Source organism: Sinohyriopsis cumingii, chromosome 10, assembly GCF_028554795.1.
Source record: "Sinohyriopsis cumingii isolate HCF-2022 chromosome 10, ASM2855479v2, whole genome shotgun sequence".
NCBI lineage: Eukaryota > Metazoa > Mollusca > Bivalvia > Unionida > Unionidae > Sinohyriopsis > Sinohyriopsis cumingii.
The window spans coordinates 50813774-50836585 of record NC_142970.1 but is presented as its reverse complement, the minus strand read 5'-3'; the positions used below and the strand labels follow the sequence as shown (position 1 = coordinate 50836585).

General features: G+C 35.6%; 1 protein-coding gene across 1 annotated transcript in view; it reads right to left on the bottom strand.

Moving 5' to 3' along the window:
• LOC149790137 (BMP-binding endothelial regulator protein-like) overlaps positions 1-22812 on the bottom strand; it is a 92224-nt gene that overhangs the window by 37770 nt on the left and 31642 nt on the right. Inside the window, exons 3-5 of the mRNA XM_089972118.1 lie at positions 14557-14642; positions 3443-3551; positions 3013-3095 (exon numbers count right to left, since the gene is read on the bottom strand). Of these exons, the coding sequence (XP_089828244.1) occupies positions 3013-3095; positions 3443-3551; positions 14557-14642 (278 nt within the window). The remainder of the gene's footprint in view (positions 1-3012; positions 3096-3442; positions 3552-14556; positions 14643-22812) is intronic.

Below are 22812 nucleotides of genomic sequence, written 5' to 3'. Positions count from 1 at the left end.
GGGACTGGGAGAAAAAGAGATAGCAGACCTATATGTACCCACAGAGCTAAATTATAAAGTATGTATATACTTTTATACACAACTCACAAGTACAAGATGAATATACGCGTACATACATTCATTCATCCTCCATCCATACGCACACACACACACACACACACACACACACACACACACACACACACACATATATATATATATATATATATATATATATATATATATATATATATATATATATATATATATATATACATACATACATACATACACACACACAGATATATATATATATATATATATATATATATATATATATATATATATATATATATATATATATATATATACAAACATACACACACACATACATACATACATTCATACATACATACATATTTACATACATACATACATACATACATACATACATACATACATACATACATAAACACATACATTCACATTATACATGCTCCCTGTAAGCGATTCAGACCTAATTGAACAAGAATTAAAATGTTAAAAATTTTAAGATATGGATTCCAAACTCATGTGAGTAAAAGTGTCAAATACATAATTATTTAATGGTATATAAAATTTATCACATCTTTATAATTATGAGATGCTAAACTATATCATAGTTACTCTATGATTTGTATCGACATTTTGAAATGTATAGAAGCGTATGAAAAAATATACCTGACATGTAAAACTTGCAATGACCGGTACACTATAGATTTATTTCCAATATTTAGCAAAAGTTCAAAAGAGTGAAAGATCTGAAAACCATTTGTTTCTTTTTTTCGTTTTTGGCTGCGTCGAATTCCCAGGTCAGAGGTCAGAGAAGGCTTCGCGCGTGACTTAACGGGTCATTCAAAATGCAGAATGTTTGCTGTTGTTGTTGTTGTTGTTGTAGGGTTTAACGCCATTTTTCAGCACACGATAGGCTATACATGGCGGCCACAGAATGTTTGAGTCAATGATGTTTGAGCTATTGTAAATCAGCTTGAAATGGATGTATATGTACCAAACTAAAAGTAAATTTGTATCACAAAAATGTATTTTGAAATAAGACGATATGTGAGTGTATGTATATATATATATATATATATATATATATATATATATATATATATATATATATATATATATATATATATATATATATATATATATATGTATGTATGTATGTATGTATGTGTGTGTGTATGTATGTATGTATGTATGCGTGCGAGCGTGCGTGTGTGCGCGCGTGTGTGTGTGTGTGTGTGTGTGTTTCATTTATATAGGGTGTTGACATCTTTATAATGAATAGCCGCCATCTCGAGAATCGGTCGAACACACAGTTATGAATTTTTAACCTGTTTTTCCATAGCCTGAACAGATGAATCAAAGTTATACAAGAATATTTGCCTGTATATATTGTATATATTCGCTTATAAGACAAATCCAACTGCAAAGATCAAAGCCCTGATTCGCGACTCATAATGTGCACAGACCCAGATCTGCCGGCGCATCATGCGATGGCAGATCTGGGTCTGTGCAGCTTGCAGTTGGAGCCGACGTATAAACGAATACATACAGATTGATGTGCCAATTCCATCCAGCAGAGAACTGTGTGATAAGAATTAAGGGTACTATCGTCACAATATGATCTTGCAAACCGTCTACATACCAGTTATTCTAATTTAAGCACTGCAATAAATAAATTCAGTCGATAATAATATGTGTGTGTGATGACTATCGGTTACACTTTGGGTCTCTGTGTATGACGTGGAAGTACAAGCGAGGGATTAAATAAAAATAGTGCGATTTCTAAAGGTGACTTCTTTTAGAAATCAGAACCTTTAATGATTGGACAGCATTTCGTACAAACATTAAGCGTCACCTGTTTTTTGTGTTTTTTAATGGAGGTCAGCTTCATTTGTTATGCGGCAAACATGTGTATTCAAATGTGGACATATTTTTTTATGTTAAATGATTTATAGGAAAGGTTTTTTAAGATATTCGGATGGCCTAATTTTCGACATGTTTTCATCTGTTTCAGCATTTTATTTTACTTCTGTCTCCTCCCCCTCCTCTCTCTGTACTGTATTTGCACAAAAATTGCATCAAAACAAGACTAATTTCGAGATGTTTAAAGTTACATTTGTAATCTGAATTCCAATGCAAGTAAAATTCAAAAGCTCTACTTGGATTGACATTCTTTGACCGTCAGACATTTTGAAATGGACACAACCTGCACTGAGAGGACTAACGTTTCTCTCGTCTTTGCCAATGATAAACACCAATAGCTAATACATCAAATATCATACACAATGGAACCTGTATTAACAAACCTCAAATAGAAACCCGGACAATCATCTCTAAATATAGTTTGTCTTTAATGATCGGTCCTTACAGCATTTTATAAATGAAATACAGATTTGGAATCTATAACGTCAGGTGGTAGGCCTACTCTCGATTCTAACCAATTTACCATAATCCCACAATTTTCGGCGAAGCGTTTCAATAAAGACCTGATATTTGTTATTATTTCAAATCATTTTAGGCTTCAAAGAAGATGAATGTCCAGTGTACTTTGCATGTGCACTAACCTATCAAGACAATCACAATGAACTGAAGTCTTTATTTCTATCTTTAAGATCCATTTATGACCATCTTTTACGTTTTCATTACTGTGTCGTTTTACAGGTATTCGGTGTGCTCTAATATTACACGCTTTTAAGTTAGATTTGAAAGCAAAACTATAAAATAAAAAATAAAAACACCTGAGATGTCGTAACGTAATGCGTCATTAGATCAAGGTCTTTGTTATTTCTTCTAATGATCAGGATAGCAATGTCGTAAACCCATACATGTCGGCTCATCATGCAACGGCAGATCGGTGTAAATGTTGTATTTAGTAGGATGTCATTATACTTGAGTATGTAAGGCGATAATGTCTCGCAAGGACGGACTTCATATAAGTTTGTTCTTGTGTTTGTCTATGTCAATATATGGTTTACTTACCAAACATGTATATGTCACACATGGGTTTTTTTCATCCGTCCATGTGGTATTGCTCTCGTAACCAATGCCCCTGAATATACATCCTGGAGAAAAGAGAAACACAGAAAATAAGATATAGTCTTCATTGAGATGGCGAGATATTTTCCATTGTTTCCAGTAGTATTACAAACGATACATAAATGTTATGACAAGTGATTATTCACTATCTTGCATAAGAGGAAAATAAAATGTATTAAGAAAATGAAAAACTTTTGAGAACCTTGTTCGGCTTAGGATGAACGCTCTAACTTCAAATTGTACATTTGACATTAAACTATCGCAAAACTTTCAGCTAAGCAACCATAAAATATATCTTTTCGTGTTCAAGTCAAAATAAAACACTGCCCTTATGGGTTTCAACAGTTGGGAAGTTATGCGAACGACCTCTTACCTTTGCACACGTCACAACATTTTTTCGTCTCTCCGAAGCTGTCAAAGAGGATGACGTAACATCCTTCCACGCTGGGGCACTTCTTCTGCATGCATTCAACACGTCCATTCTGAAATGGGTATAACATGTCTGCCTTCGATATCAATTGCAAAGAAACTAAATGATCACATGAAATGATCAGTGCCAAAGGTCCGATAAATTTATAATATTATCTTCATGGCATCCCTGTACTTTATGCTGTTTAAACAGGACTCTATCGATAGATTTCGGTTTCATTTAGAATCAGGTAATCCAGACAAAAATGACTGGATTGGGCCACGAGAAAAAACACAAAACCCAACCACACACTCACACACACACACACAAAATGTTTTCCAAATATCTTTGATTGCGCGTTTGTAATTATTAAGAATGTTCGCTAGCGGAATTCTATAAATTATTTTGGAATACATTTTAACTGTGTGTATACTGTGACTTCATTATTTTCGGGGTTTCAAATTGTTTCGGTTTTACCGCCATATACAGCCTGTCATGTAATGAAAAATGACGTTAACTCATTCGGCCCCAGAGATTTTTGTCGTTTTCGCCTGAAATGCGCGTAGGAAAGACATGGGGGAGGGGGGCTATTTCTGAATACATCGTAATACATCGGCTTTTCAATAGATCTTCCATGAGACTAATGCCTAGTTGTATTAGAAACATCATCTTTCATTGGTTATTTTGCTTGCGCATGAGCAGAAGGGTAAACGATGGAGTTCCTTTTTTTTTTTTGCTTAATGGACCCATCATTTTCGTATGGAGACCGCTCTTTATTTCCAATGCCCACCTTATCCTAGTTTTTGCAAAGGTTTACCTGTCTGTGTGCAGTTCAGACCGGTCTGCCTTAGATATGAGACCATAAGGTCTCAAATCCGGACACAAAATCGCATTCCGACCACGAGCGAATTTTGGGTGGAAAAAAACAGGGTCCAAAAAATGAAGTTTTTCCCTCTGTATTTTGTAGTGCAACTAGAACTTCCAGATTATTTGGTATCATTTTAGAGCTATATCTGTCTGCCTTTTTGTAATACCACCCACATTGGTGCAGAACTCTGAAATAGGGTACAGCCTCATCACGCTTACAAGACGGGATTGGAGACGAATCAGTTAAACACCACAAAGCCAGTCCAAACCTTGAGTAGTTTAACAAAAGCAAAACAAAACAAAACACACAATAAAACAAACAAAAACAACAACAACAAAACCAAAATAAACAAAAACCATTATCAGTACTTAAATTCGTGGACGGGAATAGGCTACTCTTGTTTCCAAAGAGGACCACTGTTCGCTGGTCTGTGAGTTCGTGGTTCGTATCAACGAAGGTTGGTACCACACAAAAATGTAGTGTTCCTTATGGTAGAATAAGCCATATGAACGTAACCGAAAACTATCTATAACTAATTATAAAGCTGGCTTCGTGACTTGTCCACGCACACATCATGACAACTACATGCTGTGTCGGAAAGTTTGTGTTCTTTCATCCTGATTGGGTTGTGGAAAAGAAGAGAAAAAGAAAATAAATACATCGGTATCGATTGGTCAAGAATACCATTGATAGAGGGTCTGAACAAATCTAGTGCGAGAACCAACAGTATTAATTTTCAGACTTCTAAAAATATGGCACAACTCACTCCTTATTTGGAATACCAGAAGGCACTGAAGCAGATTCTACATTTTTATGACAATTTTGATAACTTCTTCCCTTACATTATTCGGAAACAGTCCAACGAAAGTTAGGAAATAATACACTACCAATAGTTTACATTCTCCATCCCATTTCATTAAGCTCTAGACATAGGTGATCATGATAGTCGCTGTATATTTGCTTTGTTAATATCGATTGTCAACTTTCCTTATCTTAACAATACCTCAAAATGTGGCTGGCTCTGTCTCCATCTTTGCAGCTTGGATGGAAGGTCTATATGATTCTTTTATAATGATAAGACCACAAATGGTTCTTTTAAAATTTAGCAAAAGTCCCCAAACAAAGAATAAAACAAACAAAAGTAAATAAACTCTAAAATATTATATGTATTTTACCTATTTTGCACTGTGGGTACAGCTATTCACAAACGTAGCTTGTAGACTCAAAGCTATGTTTAAAGTTAAGATTTTCACTAAGTCCATAGACTCACTATATGCTCATACCGCATTTTCATTCCAGTAAATGACTTTTTATACCAGGAAGAAAACATATCATTAGGATGGGCATGTGTGAATTCATGTCACCTTTCTAATTATGCAGCCAGTACACCAGCCATTTGCATAGATACTATTTCAATGTTGGCTCAATAGTCCGTTGATATATTGGTACGTGCTTAATTCAATGTCTATGGAGATAACAGACGTCAGAGACCATTATCGCATTGTGGCGACATTTATCTTGAACTCGTGTGACTGAACTGGCCACTGATAGATAGAGAAATGAAAAACTTGTCTGAAGTGAGCGCGGATTAATACAACCAAAGTACACACATCTCTCCGCGCGCAATCAGTTATCATCATTAAAAGGCAATAGAGACGTTTGTGTGCCGCCATGTTTATACATTTTCCTTCTTTTTACCTTTTCAACGGTAGATATTTATCTTACTAGAATTTATATCTGATAATTTGAACAGACAAGGCAGATAAAATTTTGCGTACCGTATTTTATACAGCATATGTCGAGCCTAGTTTTCGAAAGCTCTCGTCACTCTTATATCGATTCTGTGGCGTTCACTTTTCAGAACTCGTATATAAATCGAACAACATCGTTTATAAATTAACAATATTAATCTAACCCTGTGTTATTAATATATTGATAATATTAAAAACTTCGTGGTACCCAAGTAACGGTACAAAAATAAGTTGGTTATGTTTAAGTTTCTTGCGACTAAACAATTTGCTTTGAGGAAATCGAATAAAACGTAGCCAAATATTACAATATTTCAACATTTATTGGCATCTGTTGGTACATTGAGACAATCATAGGCGTATGTTGGTACACTGAGACAATCATAGGCGTATGTTGGTACACTGAGACAATTATAGGCGTATGTTGGTACACCTGAGACACATACACTTTGTTTTTCATTCCTTTCAAACACTGAGATTAATACACCAAGTAAAGAGTTGAGTAAACTTCTTCATTTGGTTTGAACAAACAAAGAATTGCATAGTGTTCATTAAGCGACTTAATGATCTGACACAATGTTATTATTGTCATCATGTTTAGTTTTATCAACGTAAAAACATCATCCTATCGTACATAGGTTATGTTACATTTAGCATGACACTTTGACAATGTCACCTGACAGTTAACACATCAGTCAGAAAGGAAAGTCTTTTCATTTACTTAGTAAATACAGTCCAAATTACGTGTCTTACATAAAACTATACATTTGGTAAGCAGTTAATGTAGAGATTTATTATTTCACTCGTGCCATTAGTTTTATCATCCTCTGATTTGACCGTGTTATATCATAATAGTCAACTCGTGGTATATCATAACATTCAACTCGTGGAATATCATAACAGTCAACCCGTGATACAACATAACAGTCAACTCGTGGTATATCATAACAGTCAACCCGTGGTACATCGTAACAGTCAACTTGTGGTGTATCATAACAGTCAACTAGTGGTATATTATAACAGTCAACCCGTGATACAACATAACAGTCAACTCGTGGTATATCATAACAGTCAACCCGTGGTACATCGTAACAGTCAACCCGTGCTACATCGTAACAGTCAACTTGTGGTGTATCATAACAGTCAACTCGTCGAATATAATAACAGTCAACTCGTGGTATACCTTAACAGTTACTCGTGGTATATCATAACAGTCAGCTTGTGATATATAATAACAGTCAGCTCGTGATATAACATTCAATTCGTGATATATCTTAACAGTCAACTCGTCCTACTATTTTTTGTCCATTCTTTGGCTTATCCGCTTTAACTCTGACCGCAATCAGGTCGTATTATATTAATTCCACTGGTTTCATACATTTGATATCAATGGAATTCATGTACGACGATATATTGGGATAAATAAGGTAGATTTTGTCGTACAACCGTGCGCTGGTGTGTTGCTTCGTCTCTGTAATCGTCTGCGCCGGTTGTATGGCAGACGGAAAATGTATTGGAGACCTATTTGTACTGTTGACTTTATGGTCATTAGGCGTTTGTTATGTACTTGGTTTACAGTCGTGATAAGTTGGGAATGACCAAATGAAGAGTGGGACATTAACATTTCTGATATCACACAAAACGAGCTATAGCCAGGAGCCAGATGGGTACGACATAGAGACGAATGCTGTATAGACCCTTTTAAATGGGCTTGTATGTTTTTCCCCTTGAATATTTCTTCATAAAACCAGTTTTGTTGCAATTCTTCTAAAATATATTTGGAAACTCGATTTCTTTTATGTTAATTTGTACTAACAATCACGAAAAAAATTTAAGATATTTGTGCCGTCTAGCAAAGCAAATGGATGGCACGTTTAACTTGTATGTCCGTTTAAAAAAGAAATACAACACAAAGCTTAGCAACAGAAGAATGTTAATTTTGAATAGTGTAGACAATTGATTTGGTGGACTTTTGGTTTACCCATCATTGTAACGTTCTGAAATGGTGCGGAGTGTAACAGAAGCAAAATGTTTCCATTACTCAATACTTCCGTTTTATTGCTAACTTCAGTTTAAAATCTTGGCCTCATCGAATGCACCTGCATACGTGTTCATGCCTGCTAGGATAGATTCATAAAATACGTTGATAAGAGCTGATATTGACTGATATATAATCAATTGTTGCCATGAAAATTAAAGTATGTATCATTCTGAATTCAGAATGTAAGATATTAAAGAAAACCTAAGATTTATACTCAGTCTTACCATTATGTATCTGTCTTAAAAGCATTTCATTTACGGGTGACAGAGTGTTCTAAGGCGTCCACTTTTATCGATTTATGGCCATCTCATCTTTGACTGCGTGCGTTCTAATCTCGGGATGGGTCAATGTGAGTATGTGACAAAACTTGCCAGCAGCTTCCCGATGGTCGGTGGTTATTTCCTGGGTTTTCCCATGGTTATTTTTCCCCCGATTAAACTAGCCGCCAAGTATAACCTATCTTGTGCTGATAAATGGTGTTAAACCAACAACAGTAACTACAGCATTTCAGTCGAATATCGGATCCTTATTTTGCAATGAAATTTATTGATTTAGTTCACTGTATCGATCAGTAGCGTACTAACCGGGGTGGGGTGGGGTGCGGTGGAGGTCGGCGCCAGAGGTTTTGGGGCACCAAAACAGCTGATAAAAATTAAATTGCAGGAAAAAAGTTGACAGGACTATCATCTTCGTCCCGGGCGCCATTTAACCTTAGTACGCCACTGGTGTCGATTGAACATGATCTTGGAAAATTTACAAATGTTACATTTAAATGTTGTATTAGTTTGCCGGTAATGCCAAATTTTATATCGTTACTAAAACGAGGTTCTAATCTAATACTCTGCATGTCAAAAAATCCTTTTATAGAATTCCCCCCCCCCATACACTTTTAGTACCGATGTATTTATTTGTGAAGATGTAGACACCGTTAATTATCTGCTGTGCGTATACACTGAAGAGGGTCAGCTAACATACACGCTAAATTACAGTGTTTCTGACCCTCAAGACGTATCAGCGACGTCATAAACTCTTCTTTCAGTGGGATTGATAAATACAAGCTGTTAAGTTTACACACGGGAATTACAGGGGAATTAGAACTGTCTGTGAAACTGATAGAAGAAATGTTTCGTCTTAATCCTTCATTATTATTATTGCTATTCTGCTAATTATTTATAATTTGCTGCTGCTACTACTACTAATGCTACTACTACTACTACTACTACTACTATTACAACAAATACAACTTCAAATTATTATTATTATTATTATTATTATTATTATTATTATTTAATTTATTTATTATTTTTAATGTATTATTATTATTGGTACTGTTGTTGTTATTGTTTATGTTCTTGTTGCTGTCGTCTTCGTTATTGTTGTCGTGATATAGCTTTGACTGCTTTATTGTTTCATTGTTGCAAAAAAGGAACAAGTAAACAATTCTTTAATAATCGAATTAAAACGCAAAGCAATGAGCACTTTAAGTAACTCTCCTTGTGTGTGTGTGCGTGTGTGTGGTGTGTGCGCGTGTGCGTGGGTATGTGTGTGCATGTGTGCGTGCGTGTGTGTGCGTGTGTGCTTGCGTGTGTGTGTGTATGTCTGTGTGAAAACATAAGTATGCACTTAATTAATCCATTCCATACGCCCCAGAATAAACTATCGGTACACTCTTATTGATAAAAAAGAAACCTGGTTTGTAATTTGCTGTGATTTTAACCCATGTGAGCTATTTATAAAAAGAAGCATGGTTTGTACTTTGCTGTGACTTTAACCCGTGTCAGTTATTGATATAAAAGAAGGCTGGTTTGCAATTTGCTGTGACTTCAACCCGTATCAGTTATTGATATAAAAGAAGGCTGATTTGTAATTTGCTGTGACTTTAACCCGTGTCAGTTATTGATATAAAAGAAGGCTGATTTGTAATTTGCTGTGACTTTAACCCGAGTCATTTATTGATATAAAAGAAGGCTGATTTGTAATTTGCTATGACTTTAACCCGTGTCAGTTATTGATATAAAAGAAGGCTGGTTTGCAATTTGCTGTGACTTTAACCCGTGTCAGTTATTGATATAAAAGAAGGCTGATTTGTAATTTGCTGTGATTTTAACCCGTGTCAGTTATTGATATAAAAGAAGGCTGATTTGTAATTTGCTGTGACTTTAACCCATGTCAGTTGTTGATATAAAAGAAGGCTGATTTGTAATTTGCTGTGATTTTAACCCGTGTGAGTATTTGTAAATTTGCTGTGATTTTAACCTATCCGGGCTATGGATAGAAAGGAAGCCTGCGTTTTAATTTGCTGTGATTTTAACCCGTGTGGGCTATTAGTAATAGGCGACTACGGGATGTAATGACACATGTGGCTCAGTGGTTAGCGTGCTGATTTCGCGACAGAATGTGTGCCGGTTCGGATCCTACCAATGATTCAGGCCTGATTGTCTACCAAGGTGTATCTTTGATCAAGGCAATTTAGTCCAATTGCCTCGGCACTAAATAACCTATTTGTGTTGCTGTGCCATGAAGTAACAAATAATTTAATCGAATTTTGCTACACGCAGTGGCAAATCGAATGATCGTGAGTCAAAAACGTATCATTGCCAGACATAACAGCCCCAGAAGCGAAATAAATAAGTAAATAACTAAATTTTGTGTGATTTTGATTTTTAACGTAGCTTTATGACCTTTTCAGTCATGTCGCTAAGATGTCTACAGTGCGGCAGTGTGTAGTGATGATTAGCACTGGGACATGATGCCGCAGACATGTAGCATCATGTCCCACCCATTCACATTATCCAGACACCAGGTCGACCTGTCCTAACATTTACCTCTTAATGCTGAGCGCTTAGCGAGGCAGCTGTTAATACCATTTTTGTATATTTGGTATGATTCGGCCAGGGTTGGAACCCGCGACCTCCCGCATCCGAGGCGGACGCTCTAACCACTAGGTAATTCATTAATTACTGAATTAATTAAGTGTTGAAGTTTTTGAAAACTGCAGCAAATATGAAAAATGGGAAATAAACTAGCATCACAAAATATATAATGGAAACCCAGAACGGATAGAAGAATGTCAAGGCTGTATGGTACACTCTGAAACGTAAACATTTTGAGACCAAATATATCTAATCAAACAGATAACTGAATCAATCTATAAAGATATCATCGTCAGATGGAAGCGTTTTATCGTTTAGGTTCTCCAATCGACCTGAAGAATATCGCATGATAAGTTGGACTTTTCGCGTGGTATCTTTGTGCACCTTTGAAAGGTCAAATGGGTCTTCAGGAACAGACTGGTGACACGGTGACCTATTAACCCCATACCAGTCAGATCTGACTCCAATGGCGCAATGTCTGGTCTTGTATTTGTTTACAAACAGTAGGGGGATTCTTTCAGCTATCAAGATGTATATAAAAATAATACAAACACGACAATCAAACTCGATGTTGGCCGTCATATTTCTTCGTGTAAAATAGGAAAATATCTCGAGAATGCGTATCTACTTTTGAACACGGACGGGGCAATTGTTTTCTATTCTTGTTTATTTTTATGCTTCTTCTGCCGTAAACAGAAAAATCTAAAATAATGAAAATGGTCGATGGTGGTGAGATTTTAATAAACACTAGCATTTACAAGCATAACGAGCGGTCGTTTGTCTTATTCGCGTACATGCCATTTGTTAGAAATTCCTATAATCTCAAAATGATCATCTTTTGCCAACTTGTATTTTTGTGAAAGGAACTCTGATGAATAAAAGAGTGGTAGACAAAATGGGATAGTATACGAAAATTTCTGATGGTATAGAAGTATACACAGAACTCAATCTTATCAAGGCTGGTTGTAACATATTTGCGAAGTGAAAATTTTACAGCCATGATATCCAGGTTGGGGTACGACGTGGAAACCAAGTTATATATAGTTTAGCATGTATGTATGTATGTATGTATGTATGTATGTATGTATGTATACATGCATTATAAAGGTGTAGGAAAAACATCAAAAACTGAAATAGAGTAGAATATTCGTCCGCCAGAAGCGTACCAATTTATGAAGCATCAATACGATAATCTCCAGGAATAGATAGATCACTAGTAGTGTATATTCAGATACTCAGCTGCTAATTTGACTCTTGCACGCACGCACGCACGCACGTACGTACGTATGTATGCATGTATGTATGTCTTTTCACAACCTATCAAGACTAGATACATTCCGTTTTATCGCATAGCAGCAGCAATGTTAGTTGCAGTACCACACTACTACTACTGCTACTACTACTACTACTACCATCTATACTTTTCTTATATATTGGATCCAAATGCAAACAACGCAAACCCTGATCTGCCGTCACATAATGCGCAGGCAGACCGGGGTTAATGTTGTGTATTTTTCTATTCATTGGTCCTAAGAAACTGCATCGACACAGATCTGCAGGACCATTATGCGACGGCAGGTCTGGGTCTGCGCATTTTGCTTTTGAACTTAGAAGTGCGTAGTAGTAATAGTAGTAGTTGTTGTGTTGATGGTGGATGTGTAGGTGATGTGCTACCTAACGCTTTTTCCTCTATCCGTTGAAGTGGTATAACTTTGTAAACTACTGTCATCATTTGACACAAGATGTGTCGCAGTTTTGCAGTACAAACAGTTGACGTGCAAGCATTTTTGACTATTAGCATATATGCAATTCCCTACATTAATTCTACAACCATGATTATCTGAATGAAATAGGGTCTAAGTGACAACTTGTGTCAGTAGGAAGGGTTAACATGCAAACATTTTTTACTATTATTGGCAGCATTAATCCGTCCCAAAATAGAACTTTTTGCATTCCTATTGATCGTGGCTTACTTAATGTCCGAGGGTCTATGTTACGGTGATCAGGTCATTTCTGATTTAAAATCGCCGTATGCTCCATTAAAATAATGAGAAAGCCGTCTTCTTGAGCACGCTATCACTGTTGACCCGTCTTCGGTTTAATATTCACGAAACAGAACACTGCTGCATTGATAATGCACGATTAAAATGCAGGTCACACTTATATATATATATATATATATATATATATATATATATATATATATATATATATATATATATATATATATATATATATATATATATATATATATATATATATATATATATATATATATATATATTAAAACCTGCACACAGTTTGAAGCAAAAGAAATATCAGTAGCGGATTCAGGATGCGAATAAGTCGAACCTCCACTTCTCCATTTCAAAAGTACGCGTTCATTTTTTTTTCCTTCTAAAATAGCACGGAAAGTTGACCGTTTGAGGGCTGAAGCGAAAAGAAATATTCCTTCTTCAAGTCGAGCCATTTTAGAAAGAAACAAATTCTGCATTCGTCCCCCCCCCCCCCCCGTGATCGCGATTTTACTTGAGAAAGATAGAATCTCTGAATTAAAAGTCTAAAACAAAGCTGTAGAACCAGTCTATAATATATAACTGACCAAAAAAATTAAAGGAGACAGGGATGCAGTCACAATATGATGATGTTAATGCTCCATCTCTCTCGTTTTCTCTCTCTTTCTCTCTCTCTCTCTCTCTCTTGCACTTGTACTTATTGTTTCGTTTCAACGTTTGTATTGTTTGTACATAAGTGACAGAACGTTCTTCAGGAGTCATATTAGCAGCGTGCGTGCGTGCGTGCGTGCAAGAGTCAAATTAGCAGCTGAGTATCTAAATATACACCACCAGTGATCCATCTATTCCTGGAGATTATCGTATTGATGCTTTATAAATTGGTACGCTTCTGGCGGACGAACCTTCTACTCTATTTCAGTTTTTGATGTTTTTACTACACCTTTTATAATGAAACAATTTTTAAAAAAAATATTAGGTTTAAGTAGCTTAAACATATTGCTGACATCGCTGTTAGTGATGACACTACATCTAGTTATTGTGACATCAATGAATGCATGACGTAAAATAACCACGGACTTAGTCTAAGCTGGACATCATTTACTTCAGAGAGTGGTTTCCCTTCTTTTTTCCCCAGTATTCAATGGAAAAGAACGAGAACCATCCAGTTTAGGTATAATATTGGTGGTTTCCTACTGTACTTCAAAGTCGGTTCCCTGAGCTTTAATGCAATTTTATTAAATCAAACAGGTATTTTCGTCATATGATAATACTGTCTCGCACCTGTTAAAATGTTTTAAACAAAAATACACGAAACTCACCAACACACACAATTATTCCACTGACTACATTACGTGCCTTTTTTTTTTAAGGTACTCGAGAACATCAATGAATTGAAGTAACACGGTTTACAGTTGTTGCGACCAAACGTAGCTAAGACATGACGCCTATTACGTTTCAACTTACACGTGCTGATATACTTTTTATTTCCGTTACGACGTAATGTATGACATCAGGATCCTGGCTCATTCTTACCTTACAGACGCAGGAGAAACAGGGGTTGTCCGTTATTAATGGAACTTCAACGGGCGAACCTTCCTCTTTGCAAGTGGCAAAAGAGCCTGTAATAATAATAATAATAACAATTCAATAACTAGGTAATCTCTTCATCATGCATAATACAGCTAACAAACATGATTGGATCAATGTTAAAGGGCCTTGCAAGCTTAAAATATCGTGTTCAGGCAGGAAGAAAGAGAAGAGTTGAAATGAGCGAAGATGGATGAAAGATTCTGACCTTCGTACAGGGTTGTGTAACGTTTCTGATGTCGCGATATGAAACGAATTGCGATAAAGCGGTCACTATAAAATACGTATCGCGACAATGAAGTAAAGATATAAGAGATCGCGATTCAATTTTATGTTCATATCTGTTTGACCCACATATGACGAACCTGACTTTGGTATCGCAAGTCATAAATCTATTAAAAATTGCTCTCCAACTTTTGACTTTATTGTATTTCGTTCTCAAATCTAATCATAATATAACAGAACCTAATAAAAGAAAATGATACACAATCGAAAAATACAAGATTCATTCAGTGAATCGAATAACTTCAATCACAAGTGACAAAGAGTTCACAAAGCCACATAATTGTTTCAAGCTCTGTGTAAGTCGTGCACATAACGTTAATCGGTGGGCAATACAATATATCGTATATCGTAGACAAAACGATATGCCGTATTGCCATAAAATATTAGTATTTCCGAAAAATATCGCTGTATAATTTCATTTCTATCCTTCTTTCAGTAAGAAGGCTTTCCCAAAGTGAACCAATGAAAGCACGAGTTTCATGAAAAAAATTCAAAGAGACAACGTAAGAGTCGAATTCTAAGGCGCATCGCACAGGTGGTTTCAAACACAAATGGCGCGTACATGCTGGCATAGGTATCTGGATAGGAGCTCATTTTAGATACAAAAAATAAAAATCACACACACAAAAGGAAAAATTAAAGACGAATTGCTCGTGGTGGCGCTAAATTCTCGATCAAAACAGTGAAAGCAAGTTTTCAAAAGTCTAGAGGTCTTGCCATTGTGAATATTGTGCAGAAATAAAGTTGAAATTTTGTATTATCTGATAACGAAGTAAAACTAGCTAACCTATCAATAGAAAATTTCCTAAGTGAAAATCAGCAATCATCAACGTCTAACGTTCTTGATATTTTGTGAACAATTAAAATAGGTCCTGTCGCTTCGACATAGTCCTCTAACAGCAATGTATTTATCAGTATGGTCAGGCATAGCGAGTGTTAGAATGAATCTGTCAGTATGGTCAGGCATAGTGCTGTCATGAATCTGTCGTAGTTTAGGCAGAGTGCTGTAATGAATCTGTAAGTATGGAATGACACAGTGCTGTAATGAATTTGACAGTATGGTCAGACACAATCCTGCAATGAATTTGACAGTATGGTCAGATACAATGCTGTAATAAATGTGTCAGTATGGTCCGACTCGGTGCTGTAATGAACCTGTCCTAGTTTAGACATAGTGCTGCAATTAATCTGTCAGTATAGTCAGACACAGTGATGTAATGTTTCTATCAGCATGGTCAGACAGAGTTCTGTAATGACTGTCAGTATGGTCAGAGTGCTGTAATCAATTTTTCAGTATGGTCAGACTGAGTGATGCAATGAATATGTCAGTATCGTCAGACACAGTGCTGTAATACATTTGCCAGCATGGAAGGACACAGTGCTGATATTAAACTGTCAGTATAGCCAGACAGAGTGCTGTAATCAATTTATCAGTATGGTCAGACAGAGTGATGTAATGAATTTGTCAGTATGGTCAGAAAAGTGCTGTAATGAATATGTCAGTATGGAAAGGCACAGTGCTGTAATGTATTTGACATTATGATCAGACACAGTGCTGTAATGAATCTGTCAGTATGGCCAGACAGTGCTGCAATTAATTTTTCAGTATGGTCAGACACATTGGTATAATGGATCTGTCCTAGTTAAGACATAGTGCTGTAATGAATCTATCAGTATGGTCAGACACAGTGCTATAATGAGTTTGTCAGTATGTTCAGACACACTGGTGTAATGAATCTGTCGTAATTTATACAGCGTGGTGTACTGAATCTGTCAGTATGGTCAGACAGAGTGCTGTAACGACTCTGCCAGCATGGTCATATTTGCTGCTATCCTAGGACTGATCTTTGTCAGCAACCTTAATGACTCTTTCGAGAGGTGACTTAATGACACTAACCATAAGATACATGTCAACCTTTATTGCCCTGGGAGTAGGAAATATTTGCATTATTTAAGTTCAGGAATCTCTTAAATGGCATTCCCTTAAAATCCTAAAGCAACAATAAAATAAAATGGTAATTGTGGTTTAATGACCCTTTCGGCCCTGTATCAAAGGTTCGTCGGATGACAGAATCATCTGTCAACAATATATTACCGTGAGGGTTGGGGAATACTCACCCGTCTCATCTAAAAATTGCCTAGATCTTAGATATAGGTACGTACATATCGGCTTTTATCACGCTCCAAATCGACGTTCTCATATATGATGTTGAAAACCATCCTAAATTGTTTATCAATTCTGAGTGTTTATTAGGGGCCGATTTTTTTTGGTGACGCAATGTACTATTGTTGTCTTGTTTCCTGTACAGATAATCTTATGTTAAATGCGGTTTAAGATTTGTTCTTGGCAGGTGTGCCAGCTCAAGTTTTTAGTGAAGTACTCAATGTTGTCCCCCCTCCATCTGAATAATGATGGGAAAATTTTAAAGAAGTGCGTTTTTGTAAGACTTTTAAAACCATTATATGAGCAAATGATACGTTCTGATTTGCCCATGTAAATCCTTAAGGGACAAGAGCAAAATTTAAACGTAATCAAATGAGAGGCAATCGAATAAAATATCGCTTCAAAATACCATGATGTAAAGACAAATATAAATTACCAGCATACGATTCTGGGAAAGTGGACAATATTTATCACACGCATGTGTTTTTCTTGAACTCAGACATAATAGTCATTGCCTTAGTCAGTATTACTTTGTTCCTCTTACGGATCTCGAGTTTCCATAATCTTCCACTGACCGACAATACACAATAGTCATTGAAATGTATTAATACATTCAGGCGATTGACAGTGTCTGATCCCATTTTATCTGTATTTGATCTGTTCCTACGGCGAAATTTTGATAACAATAACAGCTATAATGTCTGGAGTGAAATATATTACAGTGATAATCGTTTTTTTCAGACTGACACACGTCTACTCTTCGAAGCTGTAAATTTTAAATCTAGGACTGAAATTTTCTCTCCCAGGGCTGAAATGACACTCTTTCAAAGTCTGAATTTCCGTCCGATATTGTAGCTTAATCATTACGTATTTCTGATACAGTAACATAAGTAGCTTAGAGCACAAAATCAATATCCTGAAAGGGTTTAATGACACAATTAAAAACGTATGATATCCATTCAGCAATTTAAAACGGATCACTCAATTTCGACTTTAAAACATATAAGAAATCTCAATGTAAAAAAAAATACATCTACACACAGGAGGAGCAAATCACTGGTTAAAAAAAACAAGTCACAGCTCTTGAAGAATTAAAAAACCCTTATACTTCAGAATACTAGAGATTCATACAACAGTCTCTATTATTATTATTATTATTAGTAGTAGTTTGTAGTAGTAGTAGTAGAGAAATACACTGTAAATATAGTTTATATTTATAACAAAATGATGCTGAGGATGCTTACTACAAGTTCCACTACTCTACCACCATCATTGCTACTACTACTACTACTGCTACTACTACTATCACTGGTGTTGCTGCCAGTATTAGAAGTAGAAAAACCAGTATTGATAGTTGCCGAAATGGAATATTGTTGAAAAGTGAGGATAAACAATATTATACGGCAAAAACGTCTTTCTCATGGCTTAAGTATTTATTTTACCCCATTTTCTCCTGAAACTAGCGACTAAACCATATATAGTAGATATAATATCCTGTAACTTACATATCAGATATAATGTGCTATAATATATATATATTGGATATAATGTGCTATAACATACATATCAGACATAATATGCTATAACATACATATCAGACATAATGTGCTATAACATACATATCAGACATAATGTGCTATAACATACATGTAAGACATAATGTGCTATAACAAACATATCAGACATAATGTAATATAACATACATATCAGACATAATGTGCTATAACACAGTAGCACTAATAGTAATAGTAGTAGTATTGATACTTGATGAAATGGAATGAATAGGAATGCCCTGTGCTCAATTCAGGCAAGGACGCACAGTGATATTTCTCTGTTCAGGCAAGTCCACACAGCAGAAGTACTCAATTCTGGCAAGACCACGCGGTGAAATTACTCTAATCGGGCAAGACCTCACGGTGAAATGACTCAGTTCAGGCAAGGCCGCACTGTGAAATTACCCAAATCGGGCAAGAGTGCACGGTGAAATTGCTCTGTTCAGGCAAGACCGCATGGTGAAATTACTCAGTTCAGAGAAGACCTAAAAGTGCAATACCTAATCGCGCACGACCGCATGGTGCAATTATTCAGGCAACACCACAAGGTGAAATTAGGCAGTTCAAGCAAAATCGCAATGTGAAATTGCTCAGTTCAGGCAAGACCGCAAAATGAAATTTCAGTTCAGGGAAGAACGCGCAGTGAAAGTACACAGTTCAGGCAAGATCACACATGGAAATTATTCCAATTGGGCAAGACCGCACAGTTAGTGGAATGCTACAATCCCACGCTTTTTACAAATATTTTAATACATTACAATCTGTTCTACTAAACATACATCCTCCTAAACCTCTTGGTGTAAATTTTCAAGTATGCCATTCGTTCAATATGGTAACCATGTGAAAGAAGGGTCTTATATTTTGCATTGGCCGCATCCCCTTGGTAACAAGTGAGAAGACTATTGTGCCAAATGTTCCATTACGGTAACATTTTGGAATGTTTCTTGGTGGAACTAAATTAATTCAATTACCTTGCATTACACCACCTCCGATCATATTATTTACCTTGTTTATTATAGTACATTTCCTGCTAGATCAAACACTTCTTTCTTATGTTCATATTCGATTATTATTAATTTTCCGCTCCATTTTGTTACACTGTAAATTATCTTTCTATTTTTATCACAACTTCATTCAGATATGAGGCTTTTGACGCTTTTTTTTCTGTCTTGTTTTTCTTCTACTGCACATGATCACCGGAAAGATACACAGATTTGTAACCAATCTTATGAATTTATGAAAACAACAAATTGTAAGAACTTATTATATATATATATATATATATATATATATATATATATATATATATATATATATATATATATATATATATATATATATATATATATTAAAAATTCAACTATTCGTGCGTGTGTTTCACACCTAAATTTAAAAAAAAAGTTCCAACGTCGAAATAAAGATGGTGGTAACGGACAAAAAAGATTGTGATAATAATAATGATGAAGATGATTATGACAATAACGATGTCAAAGAAGAATATGATAATTATGATAAAGATGATTAAGTACAAGAAAAAAGAAAACTATGATAATAATGAGAAGGTGGAGGAAGAAGAAAAAGAAGAAAATAAGGAAGATGTACGTATGTATGAGCGTTGAATTGTACGTCAGCATGATAACGACTACATGAAGCCGATTAAAAGTAATGTTATAAGAATGTAATATAGCGACGATAAAGTAAAATAGTTTTTTTTTTCTATCACAGATATACGTAGCTGCAAGTAAAATGGATCATATGACCAAAGTACAATGAGGGTCAGGACGAACGTTCTCTGAGTTCATTAAATAATTTGCTGAAATGGATACAATGGCATCGAATCTCTCGGTGCTGAATTCTATATTCGAAGATTTAGTAGTTCCCAAACACTGTCTTTTCAATTAGGTTTCTGATAAATTTCTATCACTATGCCAAACTGGATCTTAATGAACAGTAATTATAGAGCAAGGTGCGTTTAGCAGTACTATAGCGCAGGTGAGGTGGCAAAAATGCGCTCATTGCACAGGGGTTGACTACACCCACAGAAAAGGGCGACCACGCCCCTTGCTGTGGAAATGACTTGTACTGAACAAAGGACGCGGATATTTTATCAGATGCCGATAAGAAGGTGAAAATTAGCTGCAAATCCGATAATGAAGGGCAAACGATATTTAATTCTCTTCAGTCTGTTTCTCCACATTTCAGCTGTAATCAAATGCAGATTTAGCATATTACGGACTTAATTATTTATTTTATTAGGGCAAATTTAATTTTGTCTGTTCCAGTGTAAAGAATATTCAGCCAGATTTGTTTAAAATAGCTTTTAATTACATGACCTGTCTGTAGAAAGGTCCTTGAATAATCTAAATTCAAATATTAAAGGTCTCGAGAAATAAAACATGAACATACACAAACAACGATGAAAGTTAACCCTCACCAAATATTCAGAAACTTTATTTTAAAAAATATTCATCCAGTCATGAGAAATTTTGCAGGATACTTTTGAGCCTTTGTGAAAAGAATCAGCAATATTGACACACTGGTACAAGCCCGTTTTTGGAAGGTGAAAGATTCGATTGACTCGGACCCTATCTAAAGTACTTTGTTGAAATGCATTACCCAGCATAAATTATATTGAAACAAAATCAGTGAAAAAATAAAGGTATCAACATTTTCCACAGGACAGGATGCTTCATAAATCACCATTCTTTCAGGATTTTATTTTTGACTGAAGATGCACGAATTATTTGGAATTCTGACAAACTGCGTCGTCAGATAAAATAATAACGACTCCTGACTGGCGCAAGGCAGCGATGAAATCGATGGTAAAAGAATCGATGTCGCAGTGCTATGTAGATAATTCAATATGACGTTTAAATTCAGTATGACGTATACATTCAGCATGACGTTTAATTCAGTATGACATTTAAATTCAGTATGACGTTTAAATTCAGTATGACATTTAACTGTTAAATTCAGTATGACGTGTAAATTCAGTATGAACTTTAAATTCAGTATGCGATTGAAGAAAATGCAATTATAATGCGTTCTCTTGTATTCTTCATATATGTCTGATTCAGGTACACCAGGCTAAAAATGACATATTTGCACACCTCGGTTGAACCAAAAGTGGAAAAGAAGTATAGGAAAGCAAAAGGATACTGGCACTTTCAAATTATCTAACGTCATCTCTTCCTGGGCTCAAAGATAAATTAACTACATTTGTTAGTTGTTTGGTTAGCAAGCAGACGTTCCATGATTTAGCTGCGCTGTTGCTTGTTCGGTTGTGGCAAAATGAGAAATGGGTATTTTAGGCGAGATAGGTTTATAAAAGAGAGAATCATATATATATACACATGCTATATCAATGACATACCACGAGATGTATATAAAAATATTTATTGATATATAATAGCCCTCTCTTTTTCTCTCTCTCTCTCTCACACACACACACACACGCGCGCGCACGCGCACACACACACACACTTTTCCTTTGGACGGTTTGGCTTAATTTTACAATTATTCATAGTTCAGAGACATTGTCTTATGACACAAGAGAAAATCATTAACGCTTGTATTTTCATGGATTTTCGCCCGTATCTAGCTATGATGGTCAACAGAGAGAGAGAGAGAGAGAGAGAGAGAACAGTTTCATATTTAGTTAATAATAATTGATTTTTAGAACATTATAGTAGGATTAAGAAATAACAACAAAGCATTAAATACGTTACAGTATGTGTGCCTCGTAACGACAAATTTAAAGTATAGGCTATTGCAGCTATGTATCATTGATCTTATGAACACTGTAGATAGATCCCATTGAAAGTGCAAAAACATACCGTTACAAAGAACCTAATTTGTTTAGGTTACCTGGTGCAAGTTCAGTTTTAAGGTTTTCGTCCAGCCCAAATTGTTTCTCTCTCTCTCTCTCTCTCTCTCTCTCTCTCCATATTTTTGCTTATTTTGTCCCTTATGCATGAGAGGGGAGTGGGGAACGGAAAAAAGAAAGGATTGCGATGAAATTGTGTACCATGCTAAATTCATTTAGAGAACGGTAACTATTAATATTTTTTATCGTTATTTTCATACGTCATTAATGATTATTGAGTGGAAATTCATCATATATATATATAGGTCTGCAGTTGAAAAAGATGTTTATATATTCGTATTATTGCGTCATGGATGGATCACAATTTGATATTC